The following is a 26,428-nucleotide window of genomic DNA, read 5'->3' as shown; positions in this document are numbered from 1 at the left end:
TTTTAAAAGCCCGATGACATAATTTGGATGCATATTCATACTATACGACACACCCAGCATTTTATTTAAAATTATAAATTATCATAAGTGTTGTTTATTACAATCAATCAACCTTAAATCAAAAACAAAAAAAGACATAATCGAAACCAAAATGAAAAAGCGCATGCTCTTTTGCAAAACATAAATAAATTGATTCACATTTTAGTTCCAAGAGCGATGATTGGCAACCTTATTTGGTATTTATTAGCAATTGGTATTTAAGAAAGCGTTTATTCTATTGTAATAAAAAATACTAATTTGAATGCATTTTAGCGTAGCGTGCGTAAAAACGAAACAATATTTGTATTAGATATATAGTTTTATTCACATGATTGCACCCCATGTACACGTCATATTTAACATTTCGGTGCTGGTGCCGCTGGTAAGGCGTTGGCAATTGCGAAATGGGACAACCCTGTAAAACATATACATCTTTGTATTAACTTTGGACTGATAAAGTAATGTGAATAATCAGCAATATGACACATACCTGTAATAACTAATATCTTTTTGTTATATTGATATACTTGATTGCTAGTTATTCATGAATTAGAGTTGACAATTCATTGTTCTGAGAGATTTGCAGACTAGTGAATAATTAACGATCAAAGTGACTTGTAAGTAAGAGCACATTCATAGATATATATTTTAAGCTCGGGATGTTTAGGGATTACGTGAACGTTTTGAGTGACGGTTAGAATCAGTAATAAAATAAATATATGTATTGGATAATTACGTAAACGATTAAGTGAGATATTATGACTTGGTATTGTTTTAATAAATGGCTTGAGACTGGTTAAAGCAAAAATTGCATGCATGATTTAACAAAGAATAACTAGCGCAAAAGTTGTAGTTGTAACGTCAAGATGAGTCACCAAGTAAATTAATGGCATAGTTATTGACTTTTCCACCTCGTAGCGCCCCGTAAAAAATAAACTGTTGAAAAAGTAATGTTCAAATAATGAATAAACATAATTTATAATTGTAAAAGGTCAAGTAAGCAATCTTCTGTATGTGAACGAAATTTGTATACTTTCGTACTACGTTAATTGGAAATGAGACAGTTGCGAAAATGAAAATATCTCTGTTGTACCCGCCAGTGCGCCCTGGAAACCAGCGTTATAATCGCAGGCGACCTCGTTCTTGACGTAGTCGCCTCTGCTGTCTTGGTAATTGTCTCCCTGGTCAGGGCCCCCAACCAGACCTCCCTTCAGAAGGTTTGGATTATCCCCGGAACTGTTTGGGTCGCACGACTGGCTACTTTTCAAACAGGAGCTGTGAAGATATCACTTGATTAACAAAGCACTGAATATCGGCATAAACACCATGCGTGCGTCTTACACAAATAAGTTGATGAACACAGAAATGTTTGTGCTATAATATAAGTAATATAATAATAAATATATAATAGTGTCAGCATTTCAATATTTGCAAAACTATATCACCACAACTTATAGTTATTATTGTTTTGAAATGGACAATGCATTTCGATAGATTCGTATAATGAAGTTATAATTCATGAGTTGAAGTCGAACTTAACATCCGACAATTCTGACATGTAAGTTACTAAGTATAATCGTATCTGTATACCTTCCTCTGTGATGAGGTTTCTTGGGGTATTTGTTACCGAAGCCAATCTCGTAACTGATGTGGAGCTTGTTGTCGCCGAGGATGTAGTTGATCTGGCTCATTGCGTACTTCTTGTAATCGTCTGGGCTCAGTCCGTCAGCAGCCGCAACGACAGCAATAAACGCGGCATTGGCTGCAAATTATGAACATTTAAAGAACTAGCGTTCTTCTTTAGGTATTATATGCGTGTTCGCAAATATATATTCATCTGGGCATGTTGGCTAAAAAAATTAACATATGTTAACATTTTGATTAAGATATTAAGCCAAACAATGATGCATTTTGTTTAAAGGTGTTGTTTAAAGGGGATTTAAACCTCGCACAATCGACCCCGTAATTATTGTGATCGACCATGCACTTTTTTTAATGCGAAGCAAATGGTTTGAATAAGGAGAAACTTTTAACTGGCCAAATGTTCTCAAATGAATACAATTGTATTACGTGGTACGGTTAAACGATTGCTTTTTTATGATAAGAGCGCACATGCGTTCCAGATATTGTATTTACAGCGACATTTATTTCCGCACTGTTTACTATGAGTAATGATATGAACTCCAACACTAGTAAACATATAACTTAGATTTTTAGTATAATGTATAATGTCTTTGGTGTTGCGCTTAGAACTTACTTAATAAAAAGTCGTCTTTTATGACTGCTTAAACAAATCTGAATCATATCACATGAGGGTAATGGAGAGCATAGATATATAGAGAGAATACTAGGTTAGCGTTGAACACAGAGAAGTTTATGTTGCGAGGCTTAGAACGCCGGGAGCGCGAGCCTTGGCGAGCGCTTTCGGTGTTCGAGCCAAGCAACAGAAACGTCTCTGCATTCAACGCTAATCCTAGTTTTCTATTTATCCCATTTGATTTTTTTCAACGTGACATTTAACATAACTAGATCTAATAACCTAAGCCTAACAGTTATTATAATTAATTCTTAAAAATCGCTTAAAATCTAACGAATGTAACCATGCGTAGTGATATAAATGTATTTGCTCTGGTACGCAAAAAAGTCTTTAAAACATTCACACACAAACTGTAAAACTAGTAAAAATATCACCATATGCCTCGATTCAATTTTACGCAGCATGCGAATTGTAACACATTACGACCGCGAAAAGAAGAATTTACTTGAATATAATTCATTTTATTTTCGAAAGAAAATTATCAAAATCAAATATGGCGGCGATTGCTCCTGACAAAATGATGTCGATGTCAACATAAATTCTACATGTACACTATTGACGAATAAACAGAGAATTGCAGCGACTGACACTTAATTTGACTTTATGTGCAGGGCAATACGTTTTCCGACTTCGGACGACGAATTTAAGGACGCGCAGAACGTGTTTTTTATATAATGTTATGGGTATACCGTGTGTGATCCAATGCATCAATGGCCCCCCATGTTAAAATCATTTCCCCGAGAACAGGGAACGACAAAAGTACAAACAAAAACCAAAACACATTCAAACTAGTATCTTACCTTTAATTGTCCTTTAAAATTCATCTAATAATCCATTTAACTCAGTAATTGGCGATTTTGCATCTAGGGTCTTCACCACTTATTTTAGCATAGTTAAATAAAGGCCCTTGTGCCATCCTATCACTATTTTCAAATGAATTTATGAACTCGTTAAACTTTCTTATTCGTCACACGCTACGTCATGTACTCTATGAACATTACTGCTGTTAAAATGAACCGGAGCAGTTAATCAAATAATAGCCGTTGGTAAACTCGGATGCATTTGCAGATTTCTGCATACAAACATAATTTAGTTTAAACTTGCACAATGTTATTTGTCTATGATAAATGCCCTTATTATGTAAAAGAAAATAATTTAATATATAAATACACAAAGAATGTAAAACATTCCATTTCACAACAGATAAATCAGTGGATAATACCCGTGTACAAATTGGGACGTTCCGAATTCCAGTGTGGTGCTATTTTTACCATCTTATACTTTACACAGCTCTATGCTTAACGTGAATTAAATCGGATAGCAAATATTGCAGATTATTTATGAATTGTGCGATATTTGTATGGCTTGTTGTACATTCTTAAATGTCAAAAGTATATGCATGGATTATAAACAATGCACATTACACGAAATAAGGAAAATGTGATTAATTGACAATTCAAATACTGTATGTCGATATACAGTATATGTACATGTGAAATAAGTCGCGTTTATTATAAATCGTCAATTTTTGGGGGAAATGACGCAATAAGTGTCATTTTATGACGCCATCAATCAGCTGATTCATTATACGTATGGCGAAAAATTATGCCATATGACTAGATTTAAAGAAAAATCATTCAGTGGAAAAGTAAAAAGTAGTCCGTGCACGTGACAGGTATATCCCACAGTGTTGAATACAGGCTAGTATATTCCATAAGGTGTTATACCGTCAATGTCGCGTTGAAAATGGGATAAATATATATATATAATATATATATATATATATATATATATATATATATATATATATATATATATATATATATATATATATATATATATATATATATATATATATATATATATATATATATATATATAACACGACAATGCAAAACACGTTTAACAATTCTAATCATAAAGTTGGTGGCACCAATGTTTAAGTAAAATAATAAAACTTTATTACCAATAGTTGTTCAATGATTCAATACTATCTCCATCCGTTTATATTGCATAGAAGTAAAATAAAGTCAATAACATGAATGAACTATAGCAAACAAATATTAGGCCGGCATATTTTATAAACATGCGTCAGATTTATAAATGAGAAATGACGAATATGTATGACTTATAATGAAATTGACGAGTACGCGCATGTAGAATGCTTGTAGATCGACCAAATTGACATGTCAAGTAGAGTCCATTTAAAAACTAATTATTAATATCTCTTAGTAATATCGAACAAATAACATAACGAATGTGAGTCGATAACCGTGTAAGTGAATGGGTACCTAGTATCATGTTGTTGTTTTAATTATGTGTTATTCAAAAGAAATATCAGTATACTTTCAATAATTATTACCGGCATGTCTGTTGGCTCCCCATTGGTCTCTGAAGGACAATCCACACGGTGTCATAGGAACGTTGCCACCAGGCATGTAGCTGTGTAAGAAACTATCGATGTCGTTCTTGTATCTATTATCCTTTGTTGCTTCGTATAGTAAGATCTGAAGTAGCCAATTATTGAATCAATAATACATCCGAAAAAGAAACACATTTTTAGTTACCGAACGTAGCAACAATAATGGCCATCATGACCCTTGAGTTTTGGAGACGTTCTTCTAGTATGCATGGTTTAATTAGTTTGTTTTATCTAACATGCGAATTAATTGAAACTCAATTTGGCATATGCATCACTTAAAATACGCATAACATCTATTTGAGGTCAGCGCGCGCGGCATGTATATGACTTGTCGGGGTTTAATGTCTTTTTGTTAAAAGATACTGATCGTAAAACATATATTGCAAATTTAACATTTCTTCATGTATTCTCGAATGGCTTATTGTATGGTATTTTATAATTTTCGAATCTCCAGATTTTGCGAAGAAACCACACTTTATAGTTTTATAGCAACTCCCTTCATATTTTAACGTAATGTATCTTTATAAGAGGTTTAATAACAATACCGCTTGTATACGCCCCCTTTCAAGTGAATACATTTATATTTGGCTTTGTCTGAGTACAACACAAATAGCTATTACAGTTTAATAATTCATAACCTTAGGCTATTTAAGCATAGGCATAGCTTTGTTTTTCGATTGGTATAACCTACTACATATGCTGATGCGTACAGACAAACCGCTCTACACACTGTTACAAATGTGTGTCGAGCTTCGATTCGCTACTTGAAGGCGCCATTGTGAGCACTAAGGATTTGCTTATAGCTATCTTAGACACATTTTGATAAGTTAAAAGGATAAAACCAATGATCATACAGCTGCGCCGACGTTTTTGTCATTCCAGTTAAATCCCCACGCTGTTCCAGCAGGGTAAAGTGACTTGGCATCCTCTAGGTAACCGAGGTCTCCCGAAGCCTTGCTCACCCAGACAGCGGCGGCAGCTAATTCATCTGCATCACCCGACGACCTACAAAATATGACAGGATATTGCGTGAGAACGTGGTTCCCCTGATAATCTTCAAGAGTTTTAAGATTTCTACATTAAAAAATTATGTATGTGGCTTGAATAAAATGTATTTATGTATTCCACACAGAAAGTGTACACAAATTCTTATAAACAGTTAGCAAGTACATTTTATGATCAGTGCATACAGAAAAAAAAACAGTTTCGTGAGTTCTCACCCGTAGAAATCCCTGGCCTGACTGACACAGTCGGAGTACTTGCCTCGGTTGGCCTTCGCAAAGTTGTACAAACTTTTAGCTGCCGACAGAAGAGTGTTGGCGAAGTTAGTGTCTGAAAATTAAATGAGTGTGTCGCTTTTTTATGTTTTCACGGTAATGTTATACAGCGCTGCATTTGGTAAATGTTTAATACGGAAGCTAGACAAATCCGATAGGCTAGTGGAAACGGGTTTTATCAAAGTTTAGTCACAGCTTATAGTTTATTTATTTACTTATTTACAGTTGAAGGGCAAATTTTCTATTATCGTTAAGCGATTGACTGCAAATCCATCAATTCATCATAATTCGTTTGTCAATCATGTCGGTAAATTATCCTTGCGGCAAATCTCACATGTGTTAATTCGTTTGTTTCCGTGCAACTGTCAGTTACTTACACAATATGTAAAATTAGTTCGAGAATCAGCGTAACTTGAACAAGTGTTTGCTTGATTTCTGACCCTCTCGTATTACTGATTATGTTTAGTTGCGTATGAGCAAACACGTAGCTTTTCTGTCGAGGGAGGATTGTTATGTAATCGTCATGTACAAGATCGCAAAAAAATCAATTTAAATCTTCAATTATCAATTACCTCCACAGATGGTCTTAAACACTATAGATCCTGATGCCAACGCTGAAACTGTATCACCGGCAACATCGGCTCCGTGACAACCAGGATTCACTTTGAAGGCGGGTCTATTCATGTGCATGTTCTCTGGGCTTCCCCAGTATGAATGATCTGCATGGCCGTCTCCAACCTACACGAACGATCGACCGAAAGAGAAACAGAAGCAGTTCCAAACTATGACGTAAAACTTTGTGTTTGTACGAGCCTTTATTGTCTGTATAATCTAAATAGTTTGAATATATATATATATATTGTATATATATATAGTTATGACACTCCATGGTCGATATAAAGTGGCAATGCTAATATCTGCTATCGTTTTAATTAAGGAAAGATATCGTGTGCAATAAAGGTAATGAGCACAGTAACACACTGTACATAAACCCTGGGGACACCTTCATGGAACGATCAATGCAAATCTTTGAATGTCTGTCTCGCTTGCCGAACCGTAACCTTGTCAAAAGTAATTGCATATAACCAAATTATCAATGACTTCAGTTTGGAAAGAAGTCGTCTTAACCTTTAACCTATTTCGCGACATATTGGAATATTTTTGCAATAAATCATTGTGAAGGTATTCATTGAATACCAAATTAAAATTGTGTTGTTTTAACCCATTTATGCCTAGCGTCTAGAAAAAAGGCCTTGGCAAACAGCGTAGACCCAGATGAGACGCCGCATGATGCGGCGTCCCATCAGGGAATGCGCTGTTTGCTTAAAGAAATTTATGTAAGAAATATTTTAAATATAGAAATAAATATACTAGACATCCCTAATTTTGGAAATAAATTTATTCAATTTATAAGTATGGGAGAGTCCAATAGGCATAAATGGGTTAACGTTTGATCGGAATCATAAACAACTCCAAGGGTACATGGAGCATCCTTACATACCTGCACATACAAAGTATTTTCAGAAGGTATCCAGCATTTTAGGAAGTACTGCAGCGGCCATTTCACCATGTCGCACATCTGGTTTTTCTGACCCGCGGAATTGTACGCGTCTGTGAACTTCAAGAAGCCCCAGTTGAGGACCCACGATGAGTAAGCCATCGGAAGGTTGAACTTCACGTGATCTCCGGCTGTAAAATTGACACACTAAGCTTTATATGTTTGATTCGTAAGTGACAATGTCAGACAATACATGTGCGTCAGTGTGTTTCTTTCCAATATATCCTTTTAATAATTTTTTTTGTATAATTATTGTATTTTGGAACACGATTTGCATAGTAAACTTCACATCCAAAAAGGCAAAATACTGTAATTACGGTCGCAAAATATGTCATGCATGTTAAACATAATAATCATAAAAGGCTTTGTACTGTCATACACGCCAAGAGTTCATTCAAGAAGTCATGACAGTATTTAACGTTGAAGTCACTAACTGTATCATGTACTTGTACTGTCATAACAACATCAACCAAAAGTCTACGAACCGTCACTCCAGAGCATGCATATGATAATTGTCGTTAACACGAGCATGGAAACTGGCTTCTTTCCGTCAAACCAGCCGCCACTGATTTTACGCACTTGGTAACCATTGCTAACATGGTACCAAAAATGCTAAATACTGTCATACCAGCACACGTTGGTCATGCTTATGGTCACCATCACATACAATATCTTTAAGAAGACTACGGCCCATCATAGCAGCATTCAATAATGTCATACTCCTGGTTAACAGCCTAAGTAAGAGAACCAGTCGACTTTACGGTCATGTCTGCGGTAAACGACCTAAAATGAGCATTTTGAGGGCTTTCTATCGTTCATACCAGCTTCCACTGACTTCATGCCCGTGTTCAAGGTCGTGACGATGGTCTGTAAAATGTTAAGGATCAGCGGCAGCAAAGATCCGTGGTCACCAGTTTTAGTATGAGATTCAAAAAAGGTATACGCACCGTCATACCAGCCGCCGCTGAGGTCATGTCCGTGGTCACCGTCATTGACGGCGCTGTCTCCACGCCAAGGGATTGGCTGGTTAGCAGGCAGGCGGCCGGATCTCTGGGCGTCAAAGAAAAGGATGGATAGACCAAGCGCCTGCGCGTAGTTGTATCTCGTAGGCGATGCTGTTACAAAAATATCATATTTATAAATATAGTTACACTATATATGAAAAAACGAAAACGAAGGATATATAAGATTGCATGGCTCGTTACCATATTCCGTGTAACGGACAATCTTAATTAAATAATTTTAAAAGATTAATATAAGGGCAACATATTAAAATATACAGGTGTTTCTCTCGTAGAATTCAAAATAAAGATAACATAAACAAATGTCTAGCATGTTTGTTCATAGTTGCGTGTTTATACCCCTGGTCGATTTAGAGCCTCCGGTCACGTTGTGGGTGCTGCCGCCTTCACCTATATACCAAGAAGAAACCATAAATAATTCGCCATTTTATTATTTATTTCAGGTGTGGAACATTCTATATTGTTTAAGCATTCATGATATTTAACATTTGCACAATTGCGTGCACTTTATCGTGTATAATCTCATACATATAGTCAATGCAATTCTTAACGAAGCAGGACATTTTGTGTTATGCATCGTGCATTTATAACTATAAGCGTAAGTATTTTTAACATTTACAAACAAAGCAAGATAGTCCGTTTTTTAAACATATTTTTTTAATCGAGAAGCATGATGAAAAATATCAATGATTGACACAAACATATCGTTGTTATCAACAAATCAGTTCATTTGTTGATGGTTTTGTATAATTATATCTCATAGTACAAACTATGAAAAATACATGTGCGATTTTTTTGGCATTTATTTTACATAAGAAATTAAATAATCCTAGTGTTTTCGTGTACTAGATTCCTGATGTTGAAACTTGGAAGTTGAATATATTGTGTAACCCATTGTCTAAGCAATTATATTGTTATGATTAAGCGAACATGTCTTAAATAACGCTAAAGATTACATGTAAATAAAAAAGAGAAATGTAATGAAATATAAGCGCCTGCATTCCGCTATTATACCTCAAAGCGGTCGGTATTATGTTTGATATTGCAATATGGTGGTGATCGCTGCTTGTGTTGATCAATGTATTACTGTTTCTGAGTAAGACTAACTGTTAGCATAACCGATGCTGGTTTTCTAAATTTATTTATCACTTTTGCATTTTACACAAATATTTGGTAGGCATGGACTTAAAATGAAAATGGTTAACTTAACCCACTTTGGATTTCTTTTATGTGAACAATCACTGTACTATCGTGTAATCGAAACGTCAAAATAAGAAAGCTTTGTATGATTGACACAAGTTTTATCTACGCGTGATTGTCAGCAGTTTAAAATGGTAATCTAGGCCAATGAGTGGGTTCTTATCAAATCAGATGCCCCAGTTCTCAAGCAGGGCATGAACCCTTTGAAATGAAAAGACCGAATATTGTGTTAGTATCACGCACTATCGGTTGTTTTACCATTGGAGTTGTTGGATGTGTTGAGTTCCACGGCCCAACTAAACCCTAAAATACCCAGCAACAACAGCAAGCGCATGGTCCTTAAATAAAATAATGAAATAATCAGAATAGAAAATAATAAGCAGCGGGTTTAAATACATCATCAATATGTCGATGCTATATACGTTAAATTGGAAGCAGATTATTGTATATTCCATTTGGCTTGCTACAAAACATCATAATCAACAGAAATTAAGGTAAAAACTTGGTTGATGGTTAATTTACACTTAAATTAACATAGTTATTACAGCAATTTCTGTTTGACAAAAAAATTGATTGTCCAAGGAGTTGAGGCAGCGCTACAAGAGCACGAAAAAACACAAATACCCTTTTTTATTAAGCTTTTAGTGAATTTGTTTTAACATTTCAATGAGATATTATTCAGTCTTTAAATCTTAAAAAAACACGCGATTTTACTTTCTGTCAAATTAAAGCAATCATTCAATTTAACTTAAATACCGAAAGTTATCATAATAAAACATTTAGTTAGTTAAACAAATACTAATAAAGACAAATACTTAGTTAAAACATACTATGTCTTTTGTTATATGAGTATAGTTGCAAGTTAAAGAAACAGTGAGTTTATCGGCGAATATCGCAATTAATTAATAAATGTTTACATTACCATATGGGGTGAAATCCCTTCCTATCGCTTAACTTTGTAAACGTACGCAACAAGCTGTTCAATATCATCAACAATTATTACTAAGATACAACTAATATACAATCTGCAAATAAGTACAAGTAATATTATAAATGAGCAAAAGTAACTATATTATCTCGAAGATAAAAGCGTAAAGAAAAAGGCATTAAAAATGAAAACCGACCTTGTTGTCACCTGAAACCGCAAAGTCAGGTCTACTAATATTCGAAACATAGGTTTGCAAATATATACACTCGAGCCAATGGTGCAAAGATAACATAGTTGCTATACTTGTGCCGTGCAAATATTGCTAATGGTTACTCTTAGAGATTGGAAACCTTTCTACATCGTGAACCTTATTCCAGATTATACCGGTTAGTAACAGTTCATCTTCAAAGGTTCAGTTACATCGATATATGTTAAAATGTGACCTTATATAAGAACTATATGAAATGTCCCGATTTAGCACATTTTGGTAGGATGTGCTACAACAGCTACTATTTTATAAATTCTTATAATAGTTGGACTTACTTATAGATGTAGGCCGTGAATTTGACAATGAACGTAAACAAAGTCAAGAGTTTTATAGTTGACCTTGACTTTTTCAGACGTCCCGACGACGGGATAGTGATTTGTATGCTGTCAGCGCCTTCCCCCAATGTTGAAAATATGTTTGCATAACACTCAGAGACATGTTGGTAATCAAACAATGCAATGTGCTGATTAATGTTGATGTGAGTGCGACAACGTTGAGTTCCCTGTTGTTTTAATAAAAGAAAGTTATGATTTGTTTCATAATGTGTAAATATCAGACATAAGAGACGAGTGCGCTTCCTTTCAATATTAAGGACTTTTTCAAAACCATTATTGGCAAGTTTCTGCCATTCTCTAACAATAATATTACCACATGCAAACATTTGAGCAATTGACCTGTTAACTATGCTTTTTGAAGACTATTCACTTTTAACAGGTTCAGAATAGAGCTCGTTGTCTCGTTATAAGTTCTAATTTCTAGCCATAAGGAAGTTTCAGTGCAATGATAAGATTGTAAGGGTCGCCACTTGATCTAGTGACATAAAGCTCTGTACAAAATAAATTTATTTTTAGAAAGTTCACGACAGGTTACTTAAGGGACTTCATCAAATAATATTTATGGCCTCGGAAAATGTTGAAAAACACACTTCCTTATTCATTTTACGAATACCTAATGGTTAGATGTGTATAAATTGCATTGTCATAAAAAGGTTTATAGCATAATACTAAATTAACAAATACTTGATAAAAACTTTGCCGAAATTGGCATTTTCTGGTCCCTGAATCTGGGGTTATTTTGCCATGTATGTCAAACATGTGTTTTTGTTTTCATTTTAAAAAGTTAACGATTATGAAAGTTCACCGTGCAATACATACAGTTTCTTCAACTTATTTTCATTACAATTTGACCAACATTTTGATTCAATGAATGAGATGGATTATACCTATTCGTGTTTGTTTTGTTTTAACCTTTCAATCACAGAAGCTGCAGAAAGCAACATCTCAGCGCACATAATAGTTAAATGGTCCCATTAAGGGGATTGCATAACTGGGTTTGGCTGCCTAGGAAGAAGTCTCAAATCATGTGGGTAATACGTGGAAATCTCGAAAAGGCAATGGCAAAGCGTTGGGATAACACGAAGCTATCGTGCAGACGGGACACGAGCGACATCATCCGAACGGTAAATGGAAATCCCGGAGAAACAGTGGCAACCTCGGAACGAAGTTGCAAAACGTGGAGCTAGTGCATGTATAGATACAACCGTTGCAATGATGAGTAATAATGGGCTGGAGAGGAAGATTAGATTTTCCGGTGTTTTGTTATTTGTGCTATGAATACAATAAAAAATATATTCCAAAAAGCAACAACAATTTCACATTCAAAAATAGTCTATGTTTTTTATCAATCCTTAATCGTACCACGGACGATGTGCGTAGAAGTAAGTTTATGATTCTTTACACAATGTCAGAGTAAAAATGTCCGTAGATAAAACACGTCCGCATGTAAGATATGTTCATTCTTCGAACTATCATTTAACCATCAGTCAATACGTTGAGGACAATCATAACAAGAGTACTTGCAATATTTTAAACAACATATCCACCAGCATGAGACAACTGTAGCAAGAAGCTGGTGATAAAACGTCGTCAATGAAACAAATAAAAAGGCGACAAGTAGAAACATGAAAATATATACAGCACTACCTTATGAACATAATTTCATTGCGTTGGAAAGGTCAATCAAAATCGTTGGGTTTTAAAGTCAACAACTGAGAACCATTTATGAAATCTTGAGATTATATTGGTGTACCTTAATTTTAACCGAACTCATTGATTTTTTTACATATTTATTTTAGCTTGATTACTTTGACGCCTTAGTTTTAGAACAGATTCGGTTTCCCGGGTAGAGTAGTCAGTGTATCGATACCCTTCTGAAAACGTTGTAAGAGTGGGGATAACCCGGACCCCCCTGACTTTGTGGACGCGACCATATAAAAAATCGAATCTTAAATCTCCTAATTACCGATTGCAGGTAGTCACCATAACGAATATTCCGCCGCGGTCTTATTTTTGTATTGACTTCATGTTCGGTTTTATCCTTATCTTTTTCAGATGTTGTGTATTTATTTGACGATAATAAACGTCATCCGTTATCATGTTTAACGATATGTTTGAATGTATACTTAGGTACCCCAGTTCCTATTGATCCCGTAGGCTGCTTTTAATTGTTGACAAAGAAAATGTTCCATTCTCGTCAAAAATATTGCTATATGCTATGAACAATTATCCAAAATCAATGTGTTTCTCGGTGAATAATTAACGAAATGTTTATTCAATTGGAGAATTGTATCATATTATACGTCTACTATATTGCTTATATCAAATCTTTTTCTTCGTTCTTTTTAGTGACATAATGCCTGGCGAGTGGATGTATACAGAAAACATTCAATATGCCGCTTTATCCCCCACATACATTTTTAAATGCTGACTTATCATTTATATAAATAGTAATAGGTGTTGGTTGTTTACTTTTTCTTTCGAATAACATTCTTTGTAAGTATGTTTATTACATATAAATGATCAATTTATAATTTACTAAAAGTACTAAAACACAATAATAGCCATTAGAGCATGTTACGTTTTCGTTCGTTAATCATAGTGAATACTGGGCATGAGATTGGATCATACCGGGTAAGTAAAAACAAATGCAAATAATTTGTCTAACCAAGCACCATTCTTTATCACGTGCATAAGCCACCATTTACGACATTTTAAGGACTCAACGTTTTTCAAAAAGAAAATTCAAATAACCTTTTGTAACGGAATAAAAAAGTAAGTGAACATTGTACGTCCGTAAGCGAAATAACACTTATGACGGAGACTCGTCCTGAAAAAACAATTGTGCTTACGTAAAATAATCGTTAGAAATTTATATAATTGTAAAGCCTTACAGACGCGAAGCGATTGAATAATTTTGAGAGTTTGTTGTTATCTCTTTAGTTTGTGACCATACGTAGATTGGTCTCATAAAGTATACAGAACTTATTATTAGTGAGCGGTAAAATGACCGAGTTGTTTCTGCGCTTGACTTTTACTCCAAGGGTCAGTGGTTCGAGCCGACGTGGGGATATGTTTTTCTTTCCTTGATTTTATTTTGTTTTATTCTGCAGACGTTTAGTTCCTATGTTGATATTTATCAATTTAAAGCATTTAATGACAAACTTCAAACATGTCAAAGTCTGTTAACAAGTCCCTTTCATGCACAACATGAAACGTGCGAAGGATTTACTCTCGAACGTTTTTTTATATAAATAAATTGGTATAATTTAGGTATATTTCATTTTCATACTGTTTTAAAGTGTATAGTCAAGTAAAACGTAAGTTACTGTATTTCAATAATCACTTGTATAATATTATTAGTCTAAAGTAAAATACACAATAAATGGTGTCTTTTTATTTAACTTACGATCTAAGCCAATGAAATACCACGAAAAGTTGCTGCTTCTTCGATGTGCGGACGTTATGTTTGCTGAATATATTGTCAGCATATCACATGCAAATATATACTATCCACGTGCGTTAAAATGACATTGCACGTATCCGATCACCAGTTATGTTATTAGCCTTCATATATAGAATAAAACTGCGCAGACTTACCGAGACTCGCCATGATTCAATATTAATTGATTGAAGGTGCTCGAATAGTGTCCTTAGTACATCGGATATAAACATAATTAACAAGATGTAACAAAGATATTGTGTTGTATTCTCATGAGTGCACTCAATGCAAACATAATATTTAACATTTCGCTAATGGTGCTGGCGGCAGTGCGTTGTTGACAGCAAAATGATACAGCCCTAAAAAACAGTATTTGTATGTATTGCATGCATTAATAAGAACATAACGCTAGTCATATTTATGATGACTTCTCAGTACAGGTATGTTTTAGTAAAAGTATATAAGAAATATAATTTATTTTTATATATAAGCTGACTTACAGTATTGTCCCATAAATGTATAAGTTCAGACTCCTTCAAATGAATATTGACAAACTGTTTAAATGGCACTATATATGTGTCGCGTTCTGAGAAAACTGGGCTTAATACATGTGCGTAAAGTGTCATCCCAGATTAGCCTGTGAAGTCCTCACAGGCTTATCAGGGACGACACTTTCCGATATAATGGTATTTTAAGTTTAAAGGAAGTCCCTGCTTACCGAAAATCATGTTTAAGAGGAAAGTGTCGTCCATGATTAGCCTGTGCGGACTGGACAGGCTAATCTGGGATGACACTTTACGCACATGCATTCAGCCCAGTTTTCTCAGATCAAGGCTCATTTTGTACCTGCAAGTGTTCCCTGGAAACCAGCATTGAAATCGCAGCCCACCCCGTTCTTCACATTGTCGTCTCTTCTGTCAACGTAGTTGTCTCCCTGGTCCGGCCCGCCCACTAAGGCTCCTGTTAGAACATTCGGATTGTCTGCGTCACTAGTTGGATTGCACCATGTGCTGTTTGTCGGGCAGGAGCTGCGATGAAATCGTACATTCCACAAGCACTTAACTTAACAAACCGTAGTAGCAAACATTGATTTAAAGAACAATTTTATACGGACGGAAATGCTTAAACAACGTACCTTTATATTCCAATATTTAAATATGTAAGTGTTAATGTTTTGAGATCAAAAAATCTTAATCAGGAAAATAGATAATGGGTTTCTTTAACAATTAATATTAGAATTTTGAATCTTACAAAAGCAACTCGATTTATTTGCCTACGGCACCTTTAATGCCTGCCTGGGTTCAAAGAAAAGTAAACGTCCGCAAACGATATCATGTAAATAATAATAAATATATTAAGGGCTACCTTCCTCTGTGGTGCGGTTTTTTCGGGAAGTGGCTACCGAGGCCAATCTGGAAACTGATGTGGAGCTTGTTGTCCCCGAGGATGTAGTTTATCTGGCTCATCGCGTACTTCTTGAACTCGTCTGGGCTCAAACCATCAGCGGCTGCAACGGTGGCAATAAATGCGGCATTGGCTGAAAAAGATGGGCAGGTTTTGTTTTATGTTAAATATGCGGGTACAGAAGAAATAATTAAGAGCATAACAAGGCATTTTGGGTAAAACATAACACGTTTACAAAAAGCTTCTTGATTTTGATTTAGTTATTGAGCGTGTCAGATTCCATATAATAATTGTTGTATTTTCATTTATATTTAACGGGACGTAGCCTTAATTTGCAGTTGTTGCAGTTGAAAGCAGCCATGGGTTGCTATATCGAGTGACCATTTTTACAATGTCAGGCAGAGAATAAGGAGAAACTTTCATGCATGCTAAGATGGTTTAGACCTACACCGCAATATAATGATAATGTTTAGCCGTAAAATCGCAGATGATTAAGAGAAGTAAATTGAAATAAATCGATGAATCTGCATTCAATTACAAGTGGTTTGTAAAAAGCAAAGACATATATTCCAATCATGAAAAATCAGCACGAATGTTTTACCGCATGTTTATTCTTATTGAATCTATTGAATACAAACGATATTGGCTTAAAGTAAATTGACGTCAGTAACACTTAGCAATCACCAAACAAATGCGAAGTCGGCTTTAATCATAAGAATGGCAACAGTTTCTACACATTTTTAAATAAATAACGCGGAATAATAATTCACCGATAAAATTAAGTTGAAATCTCAGTGATACCGTTGATTATTACCAGCATATCTGTTAGACCCCCAATAGTATCTGTAGGTCAAACCACACGGTGTCATAGGAACGCTTCCTCCTGGCATGAAGCTGTGGATGAATCTTTCGATGTCGTTCTTGTATCTATTATCCTTTGTTGCTTCGTAGAGCAGCAGCTGAAAAAGTCTTGGCTGTCAATTATTTTATTAAATTTCACAGTTCAGCGCGCTTGATCAGTTGATTTTTTAAAATTTAAGAAACTAGTTTTGTAATATATGGAGCATTACAGACGAGTTTTTCTTTCGCGATTTACATAGTGGACATAAGTTTCTAATTTTTTTACAATAACGTGTGTGTTCTCTAGTTATTGGGCAGAAGCCATGTGTCTTCAAGTCACGGTGACCTTTACTACAAACGCTTCAAAGGTCTTAATTTTCTATACGTTTTTACAGTGACCTTCACCCACAGTGACCCACCAAATACAATTATTGTCAGCGTGTCAGAAGTTTAATTGTTTAGAATAATTTTAGAGCTATTGAGCTAACTATACTTATTTGTTCAATGCAATGTAATAATCATGTAGGTTCACTAAACTTTACCCACATCAAAACCCAAACAATGTATTAGTTTAATCCTTTATAACATTACATAGTTATTTTAGATAAAATGGTAAATATGTATACATTTTAAAGTGATGAACTCAGGTTGTTATTAAGTTACAAAGCATTTTTTTTTCTAAAACAGTCACATAGGTCATATCCCCGCCGTTTCTTAGGCACACACATGCAACATATCGAAAATGACATCATAATTGCATCATACGTATAGCCTAATTTGCCAGAAATTATGGTTGTTTTTTTTTTCATTTTTTTAAGACATTGTGATAGCTGTTAAATGCTGTTGAATTGTGTATATTGCAACATCACTGTTTACCGTCCGAAATCCTACTTTCAACTTGGACATTTTTTCATATGAAAGCTATCACGAAGATAGTAATCATACAAACCTCTTATTTATAATGTAACTTTCTGAGGATATTGGAGAAAATTTAGAAAAAGGAAGTCAAGTACTTTGATTCGACAAAGCATTGTAGTGTTTACAGAACAGCCCGCTGCACTGGTGTATGCAAGCAAACAGATCTATATACCTCTGAAAATATTTGTCGATACATTTTGGTTTTAATTGACGCCGCAGTTCTGCTGCGTAGAGGTGAGCATTTAGGGATTAAGGCTTTTAAGGCTATCTTTTTTGTAGAATTTGCTCAAGTTAAAACGGTGGCACATATTATTTGTTGAAAATCGTTTTCGTACAGCTGCGCCGACATTGGCGTCGTCCCAGTTAAATCCCCAGGTTGTTCCAGCAGGGTAGAAATGCATAGCGTCCTGTAGGTATGCCGCTTCTCCCGTCGCCTTGTGCAACCAAATTGCAGCCGCGGAAAGCTCGTCTGTAAAGTCCACCGACCTACACAATGATTAGATGGATATCTGTATACCAAACATAGCACACTAAAAATACGATCAATGTGGCTTTATATGTTGTGTTGAATAAAGAGTTGGATTTGGAATTGTTTGTCAAATAATCAAATACAATAGAAACCAATGATTGGTAAAATCATGCATTTAATGACAACTGCTCGACTTGCCTATCGTTTATATCGTGGCCTGTGTCTAAAGAACTTACTAAAGTATGTAATTTTAATGATCAATCAGTTTATTTTGAATGCAACGAAAAAGGATAAAAACAATTTCATTTATACTTACATATAGAAGTCCCGGGCCTGGCTTACACAGTCGGTGTACTTGCCTCGATAGGCCTTTGCGAACGTGTACAAACCCTTGGCCGCCTCCAGAAGATTGCTTGCAAAATTGGTGTCTGAAAATAAAAATAAGCCGTGCTCTGTGAAAAGCGAGTATAATGCATATGTGTAAAGTGTCGTCCGAGATAAGCCTGTGAGGTCCGCACAGGCTAATCAGGGACGACACTTTCCGCTCACACCTATTTTTTGCGAAGAAGAGACTTTCTTTAAAAACAAAATATCATTAAAAGCGGACAGTGTCTTCCCTGATTAGCCTATGCGGACTACACAGGCTAATATGGGACGACACTTTACGCACATGCATTAAACCCCTTAGCCCCAGAGCACGGCTCAAATGATGTGTGTGTGTACACTTACGTATCTTTCATAAAACGTTAAAAATCACAAAACGAGCAGATACAAACTGTATTGTTTTGAGGCAATGTTAAGCGACGGGATTAATATGTTGTGTTTTATAGTATCAATAACTATCAGCGGTTGTATTTTTTCCAGTATCAAATACATTTTCTTGAATAGAAGTTATCAGTTACACACATATATACATGTATATTAACATATATGAATGAGCTAACTGTTCTGTCCAAAGATTTATTTTCAACATAAAAGGACTCATGACATTTTGCAGATAGTTATAAAACATCACTTACCTCCACAAATGTTTTTAAACACCAGGTATCCTGATGCCATGGCAGCAGCAGTGCCCCCGGCAACATCAGACCCATGACACGAGTTGCTGACCTTGTACGCAGGTCTTGACGAGTGCATGTTCTCAGGGCGCCCCCAGTACAACTGGTCTGCATGGCCGTCTTCAACCTAAACCAACGACTGACATTTACAGATTCGCAAGCATTATAACTTCACATTTTTCATTCAAAATTCTCTGACTTTGAAATACCATTTCTGGTGAAACTTTCACAATTGAAAGACGATATAGTTTGTGTATTAAACATCATTATACATGTTTTCATTTCTCCTCTTAAACCTCGTTTTATGCACATCCAGGAAAAAAATTGCTCAAGAAACATTAAACAATATCAGGCAAGTAAATGTTTAAGTGTAACACTTTAAACCTCGTTTAACGCACATTCATAACAATGAAACTCAAAAAACATTTAACATTATCCGGCAAGTAGCTGTGTACCTACGAAAAACAAGAATATGCAACGACGAACTAAAAAGGTATTTGATGGCAGCTGTGAAAAAAGCCTAGAAACGATAATTGCCATGATGTTGAAGCGCCCATAGCTTCACACAAAGCTACAAGTTATCATACATCAAACTGATGATAATACATATAAATCTTAAATTAAATGCGGTTTGCAAAGAAGCTGCTTTAAAAGCGTGCGGATTAAGGACTCAAATGCTGACACAGCATGTCTTGCAATGTTTATTTATTCACTGAATGTCAAATTATTTTTTGTCAGATTTTATTTCACTCTCAACAACAAACAGTAATCTTTGGCCTATTAAACATTTCTACGTACCTGCACATACAAAGTTTGTTGATCTGGAATCCAACATTTAAGGAAGTACTCTAGCGGCCATTTCACCATGTCGCACATCATTTGCTTCTGTCCCGCGGAGATGTACGCGTCCGTGAACTTCAAGAAGCCATAGTTGAGGACCCACGAGGAGAAAGCCATCGGGTGATTGAACTTCACGTGATTTCCAGCTACAAAAGTGAAAAACTAAATAATTGAGCGAGTTAAATGCGTATTTGATAATTAAAATAAGAAAACAATATTGTATTTCACTGTCAATTATGGTGGATTCGGTTGTTTAAGGTAAAGCATACTCGTTGTTTCAATTATGAACGTTATTTTTTAATGTACATGTAATTTTCTGGATTTATGTTGAGAATCGCAGTCTACTATGAGCCTCACGAAAGGCTAGGTAACATCCGAACAGCCACCATGAAAATCATGCCCGCGGTCACCTTCATGGACATCGAAAACGGCAACTTACCGTCATACCAGACACAAATATGGTCATTATCGCCGTTATCGTTGTTAACATTAAGATCACAAACGGTAACATACCGTCATACCAGCCGCCAGAAAGGTCATGTCCTCTGTCACTGTCATTGACGGCGCTGTCTCCACGCCAAGGAATCGGGTTATTGGGAGGCAAACGACCGGATCGCTGGGCATCATAGAAAAGGATGGAAAGGCGAAGTGCCTGTGCGTAGTCGTATTTCATAGCCGATGCTGTAACGTTATGGACACCTGGAAATTACATAAACATATATGCGACTGCACATAGATGATCTATGACTTATAGTGTCTATGTCTCAGCACGCTTCAAGTTTCAAATGTTATGGAAGCCACATACAAGTGTCATTCAAAATATCTATTTCCTATATGGTATGATACTTGAAGTCATGAGACACAGTTCAATGCTCAGACCAACATACATTATACTTGTTTTGCAATGGGAAATATATATTAATATAGTTAAATACGCATATTCGAGCTTGTTGAAAACATAGTTGAATTGAGTATGCCCCTTGTCGATTTTGAGCTTCCGTTACCGTTGTGTCCTGCGACTCTGCGTGCGTTGCAGAACCTATGTCAGTACCATTATCGTCATTGACTTAGTTCCAAAAGCATAAATATTATAAATTACCAATTGGTAATGTGAAAAAAGTCGATATTTTTAAACGTAACACATGCTGCGTTTTTATTATACAACACCACAACGACATATGTAATAAACTGAAAGAATAACTTAACAACCGAAAGCATTACAAATGAATGCGACTGATCGACTGTTCTTAGTATTTCTAGTCAGATTGGTTAAAACTGGTGTTATATAACAACGGCTGTTATTTTCTTTTATAGTTTGTTGTGAACATCAACAACTGTACCTACATTTGATTAAGCTTAAGCTCGATCCTATTTATTGCGAATCATGGATTGTCTACGAATAATGGAGTTAAATTTCATCTCCTATTTTAAATAGCGCCAAACAACATTTATGTTATTCATATGCGTCACATTAAACCTCATTTGTGTAGGCTGCTAGATTACCAATACGCACATTAGTAAAGGGTCGTAATAAGTTTAAGCCGTCTTAACCAGTGCAGAAATAAGGTGTTAATTATACTTTTCACAAAAGTTGTGCTCACAAAATGGAACGCAGTCGTGATTTAGTAAACCAGATGAACACGCTGATAGTGGAAAACTGTCGAAGATGCATGATGTAGAACAGAACTCAGTACAGGAATTATTATAGTTTTATCCCCTATGCTCTCCAAAACGTCAACGTAAATGCAACGTAAATGAAATAGCAATATTAAATGATGGCGGCCATTGTAATGTTTAGAAAAAAAGGATAAAGATACTCAAGATTTATAAATTATGTTTTATAAATATGAAAAGCAGCAATGCCCAGAGGGTTCAATCAGCAACCTCGAGACATTTTATGATCACATGTAGTACACTAATCGCCCTAAAAATCACTGTCAAATTGAATGTCACGTTTATATCATCAACCATCTCTACTCGAGGTTGAGTAACGGTAACCTTGTTCAATGACTGTGTTCATATCGGTAAAGTTGTCCCATTTCTCATGAAAGACATGATCTGAAATGATAAGACTGCCGTTTTTGTATGTTAAAGCGAACGTGTTACCTGAAACACCTCCATTCAAGCTTGTGGTAATGTTGGGACCCGCGGCCCAACCAGACCCAAGAATGCCAAACATCAACAACCAGAGCATGGTTCTAAAATATAATGGGAACACGACAATTTGCAAAGTTGTTCAAATGAAGCAGCTGTGTACATGGTTATCTAGTAATTGAACCGCCCTTAATATAATACTAACTACAGAATAATTATGGTTTAAATTGTCAGCATATTGTTGCATCATTCAATAGGCTTGTTGAAACTTTAGAACAATTCGAAATGAGACACAGACACTGATGCCCACCAACATGTGTTTGGACACAGACCCATCTACGATACATTCTTAAATGTACACAACGACAAAGGGTCATAATTCTGCCAAATTTATCCCAGCCAAAAATACTTTCTCCACGATTATAAAAACATTAAGGTCATTCAGAAGTTAACGTTTAAAGCGAGATCTACCAAACAAGTACATGTAGTTGAAAACATTCCATTTGGGGCAGCATTTATCATATAGGATAACAAGCAAACGGCAATAATTCTGCAAACACAGATCATGGGCAAATGCATTTCTTTACGATATTGTGCACATCAAGATCATTAAAATGTGACAGTTGAAGCGCGATTTAGCTAGAAATTAAATAGGATTTTACCAAAACATGTTCTCAAAAAATATGCCATAGGGAAAAACAGAGCATGATAATTCTGCCACGACTGATTGCAGCAAAAAAAACATTCCTTTAAGGTAGTGCACCTCTAATGGGCACATATCCAAATATAATCTAATTAATTATTTTCTTAATCAGCATCATTTCACTGAACTACATGCAAATTTGTAGGTAGGCTTTCCATGCTTTTAAAAAAAATATACCGATTTTTTCAAAACCACCCCCACGCTCGGCTTTTGTCCAGTTTATTTTCACCCCTGGGGTATATAAAAGTTCCATAATTCATTCAAATTTCCAAATATGGGCATGCAGTTGGTGTGTACAGATGCTGTAAAGGTGTTTAAAGTTTAAACAAGATGAAATAAGTATTCTTTTACAGACATTTATTTTTTACAAATTTTTATCTATGGAAGAGCACCATGAAATGTACGTGATTTCAGCCAAGTAAAAATTGGGTCGGTTAAAAACAAAGTGTCATACAATTCAAAATAGTATCATTTAAGTCATATTTTAAACTTAGTTTTTATAGAAACACTATATACAGCAAAAATACCAAGAACTAGACAGATTTACCGTTTACTTTTTGAAATAAAAATAAAAATGCAACATGCATGGTTCGTATTTTCAACAGTAAATCACCCAATTTCGCCATAACGTTGTTTTAATTTTAATAATTGAAAAATGTGCATAAAAATTGCAACATATTTAACAATAAATATAGCTTATATGCCATATTAAATCAAATTACGTTAGAAAATAAATAAAACGCGTCGCAAAAAAGTATACGTCGTCGGCAGGATTCGAACCTGCGCGGGAATATCCCAAAAGATTTCTAGTCTATCGCCTTAACCACTAGGATACGGCACCTAATAGTAGGCTCTTCAACCTTCGAAGAAATCGCGGGAAATCATTAGAGGTGCACTACCTTAATATCACCTAGTCGTTGAGGTTATTCAAATGTGAAAGGTTCTGCGAGATCCACCCAGAAATTGAAGACAAGTTGAAAACTCAAACTTTTGGATTTAGGAAGGACGTCAGAACTGAATTCCGCCCTCTCCGTTGGGATATAAAGTAAAAAATTCGTACATAAACATGTATGTCTCCTGATTAGTTGATACCTTAATAAACGTAGATCTTTCTACCTTGCTGTATGACGAAGGTTGATTGTTTAAGCATGTGAAATGAAGCTCAATCATGATGAACCAATAGTTGGTCTACTGAGTCAGTCGTTAAGATTCGTTTTACGACATTGGTGACAGTACCAAGGATTAACAGGTTTCATCACCCGATTCAACCCATTTACTCGTTGTTCGCATTAGAAGTCAAATCAAGTAACAGTGTACGATTTTCTTCACTACGGGCACCAAAAGACCAAGTGTTGTCTCTTCAAAAGGGTGTCGGTATCGCACACTATCCCTCGTAACACATTAATTAAGTATTATAGGGAAGATAAGTGTTTGCGATATTCCCGTTGGACTCGAAGAAAAAGTAATACTGCTTCTTTACAATTACTGACACTGGAAATATGTATACCAGTAACATAATATAACAACATAAACGTGTATAAAATAATATACTTTCAAACTATGTGATGGAAAATAAGGTTTTAATATAGTACTTTTTTGTATTTTGTGACATATATTCTTACATTTAAATACCATTTTTAAGTCTTTTGATATACAATGCTATTCACAGCAAAATACAATAATTGATAGACACAAACGTTATTGAAATACAAATTATTAACTTATAACGTTCAAGACCTCCACGATACTTGATTTATTTGTCACTAAATACCTTAAACCGGACTTGACATAATATTACTCTGATTGCTTTAACAAGTGTATATCTAACCACATGTTTGATTTAAGAGAGTAAACGGACATGCTTTAAAAACCCCGTCTTTAAAGGTAGGAAACACATAAGCGAAGTGGAAAATGTGTAATCTCTTTGTTACACTAGTTTAAATTACTATTTATATCGAAGCAAATTGAAATAATACAATTTAAAGTCAGGGGTTATGGAATCCATTCCTAATTCATAACTTGGTTATAGGTATGACCGATATATGCCCCCCCCCGTACCCCCCCTCCACCCCCCCCCCTAGAGAAACAATCATTAAAGATAAATACACACATATGTTACGCTATCATAACAAGCGTGCTTGTAGCACACGAAATAAAACTTTTTATGAATTATGTGTATATTGTGAAAATGAAAATTCGCTTTATTAATCGGTCTTCAATTTAACAACGTTATTTAAAAAGTTAAATATTTCCGTATACCTACCCACGTTGTTGTCACGTGACCCCGTTACGTCCGGTCTAGTATTTGTGTAAACACAAGGCCAATTGTAGAAGACGGAGATTATATGTCGTTTGATGCTCTTTCTTTGTCACATATCATGTTGCGGTTTCGTCTCTCAGAGATATGATTCACTTTAACTTTACTGAACCATGTTCCAGTTTATGATGATAACTTAGTTGGCAGTGTATTTGCATATTCAAGGATTGTCTTCTTTTTTATCAGTTTAATAATTTATCAGTTATGGTTTGTTGGATTGATAAAAATATAAAGCATACTTAAAAGACTTTTTTTGTGGAAGATGAACACCCTAAGATAATACTTTGCATTACGTAGTACTGATCCCGAATAGTGATTCATGGTTAGAATAATAAGCGAGATAATGCAGGATAGAGCGTCAGTTCGAAATCATGCAATAAATATCTTTCTGTATGGTTAACATTATTATTCCAGTAAACCTAATTTGACGAATGTCAAGGTCAATTTAAGATAAGTCTAGAATCATGATCAGACTATAAACCCATGCATTTGCCATTTGCGTTTTATGTGTACTTATTAAATTATCACATTTCTACACTGTTGGAAAATCCCGTCTATCCTAAATGGACTGGCTCATTCGGTATTTAGTCCCTTTTCGGATAAGGGAGGCTATTCATCGTTTTGTCTACGAGTGTATGTTATGTATCACAGTTTGTTTAGTTGTTCACGACTTTACATTTTTCCGTTTCATTAGCTACATTTTCAAGGCAAAGCTAAAACTAACGACTACATTGATTATCGTATTATGTGACCTAAACAAATATTGACGCAGTCTAAAAAAAATGATTTAGCGCAATATTTCAATGTAAAAAAAAAGGTCATATGCAAAAATGTCTGTTTCATCCGACCGTTTTGTCGGTGAAAGTTTGCTTAAAGGTACTCACAAAATGAATATTGCGGAAAAAGACAAATGCGTCCATAAGCCGACGGCAGTTGAAATGTGAATTGTATAAAAGTCAATTGTTTACGTTTGGGTG

At 35.2% G+C, this 26,428-nt stretch overlaps 2 protein-coding genes and 1 long non-coding RNA gene across 6 annotated transcripts; 1 reads left to right on the top strand and 2 right to left on the bottom strand.

The window, feature by feature from the left end:
- Positions 1-339: 339 nt before the first annotated feature.
- Positions 340-11,045, bottom strand: LOC127850403 (endoglucanase A-like). 4 transcript variants are annotated; one of them, XM_052383428.1, is made up of 12 exons: positions 10,960-11,045; positions 10,094-10,173; positions 8,975-9,025; positions 8,561-8,728; positions 7,557-7,744; positions 6,628-6,793; positions 5,999-6,110; positions 5,633-5,783; positions 4,719-4,863; positions 1,630-1,801; positions 1,133-1,314; positions 340-454 (listed from the first exon to the last, which is right to left on the bottom strand). In XM_052383428.1, exons 1-12 carry the CDS (start codon positions 11,007-11,009, stop codon positions 396-398), a joined length of 1,524 nt encoding a protein of 507 aa, XP_052239388.1. In that variant the 5' UTR covers positions 11,010-11,045; the 3' UTR covers positions 340-395. The 4 variants fall into 4 exon arrangements, with proteins under 4 accessions (XP_052239388.1, XP_052239387.1, XP_052239385.1 ...); XM_052383427.1 differs by having other exon boundaries at positions 10,079-10,173; positions 10,960-11,024; XM_052383425.1 differs by lacking the exon at positions 10,960-11,045 and adding an exon at positions 10,758-10,840 and having other exon boundaries at positions 10,079-10,173.
- LOC127850408 (uncharacterized) lies at positions 10,979-11,561 on the top strand. Its single transcript, XR_008035275.1, has 2 exons — positions 10,979-11,149; positions 11,384-11,561. It is a non-coding gene; the product is annotated as an uncharacterized LOC127850408 (long non-coding RNA).
- A 3,495-nt stretch (positions 11,562-15,056) lies between these two features.
- On the bottom strand, positions 15,057-25,572 carry LOC127850405 (endoglucanase E-4-like). Its single transcript, XM_052383429.1, has 11 exons — positions 25,398-25,572; positions 22,444-22,535; positions 20,851-21,036; positions 20,296-20,483; positions 19,459-19,624; positions 18,756-18,867; positions 18,306-18,456; positions 17,027-17,171; positions 16,174-16,345; positions 15,655-15,836; positions 15,057-15,167 (listed from the first exon to the last, which is right to left on the bottom strand). The coding sequence occupies exons 2-11, from the start codon at positions 22,529-22,531 to the stop codon at positions 15,109-15,111; spliced, it is 1,449 nt and encodes a 482-aa protein (XP_052239389.1). The 5' UTR covers positions 22,532-22,535; positions 25,398-25,572; the 3' UTR covers positions 15,057-15,108.
- Between the last annotated feature and the right edge of the window lie 856 nt (positions 25,573-26,428).

The sequence above is a fragment of the Dreissena polymorpha genome, chromosome 11, assembly GCF_020536995.1.
Source record: "Dreissena polymorpha isolate Duluth1 chromosome 11, UMN_Dpol_1.0, whole genome shotgun sequence".
NCBI classification, from domain to species: domain Eukaryota; kingdom Metazoa; phylum Mollusca; class Bivalvia; order Myida; family Dreissenidae; genus Dreissena; species Dreissena polymorpha.
This window is presented reverse-complemented; position numbering and strand designations above follow the sequence as displayed.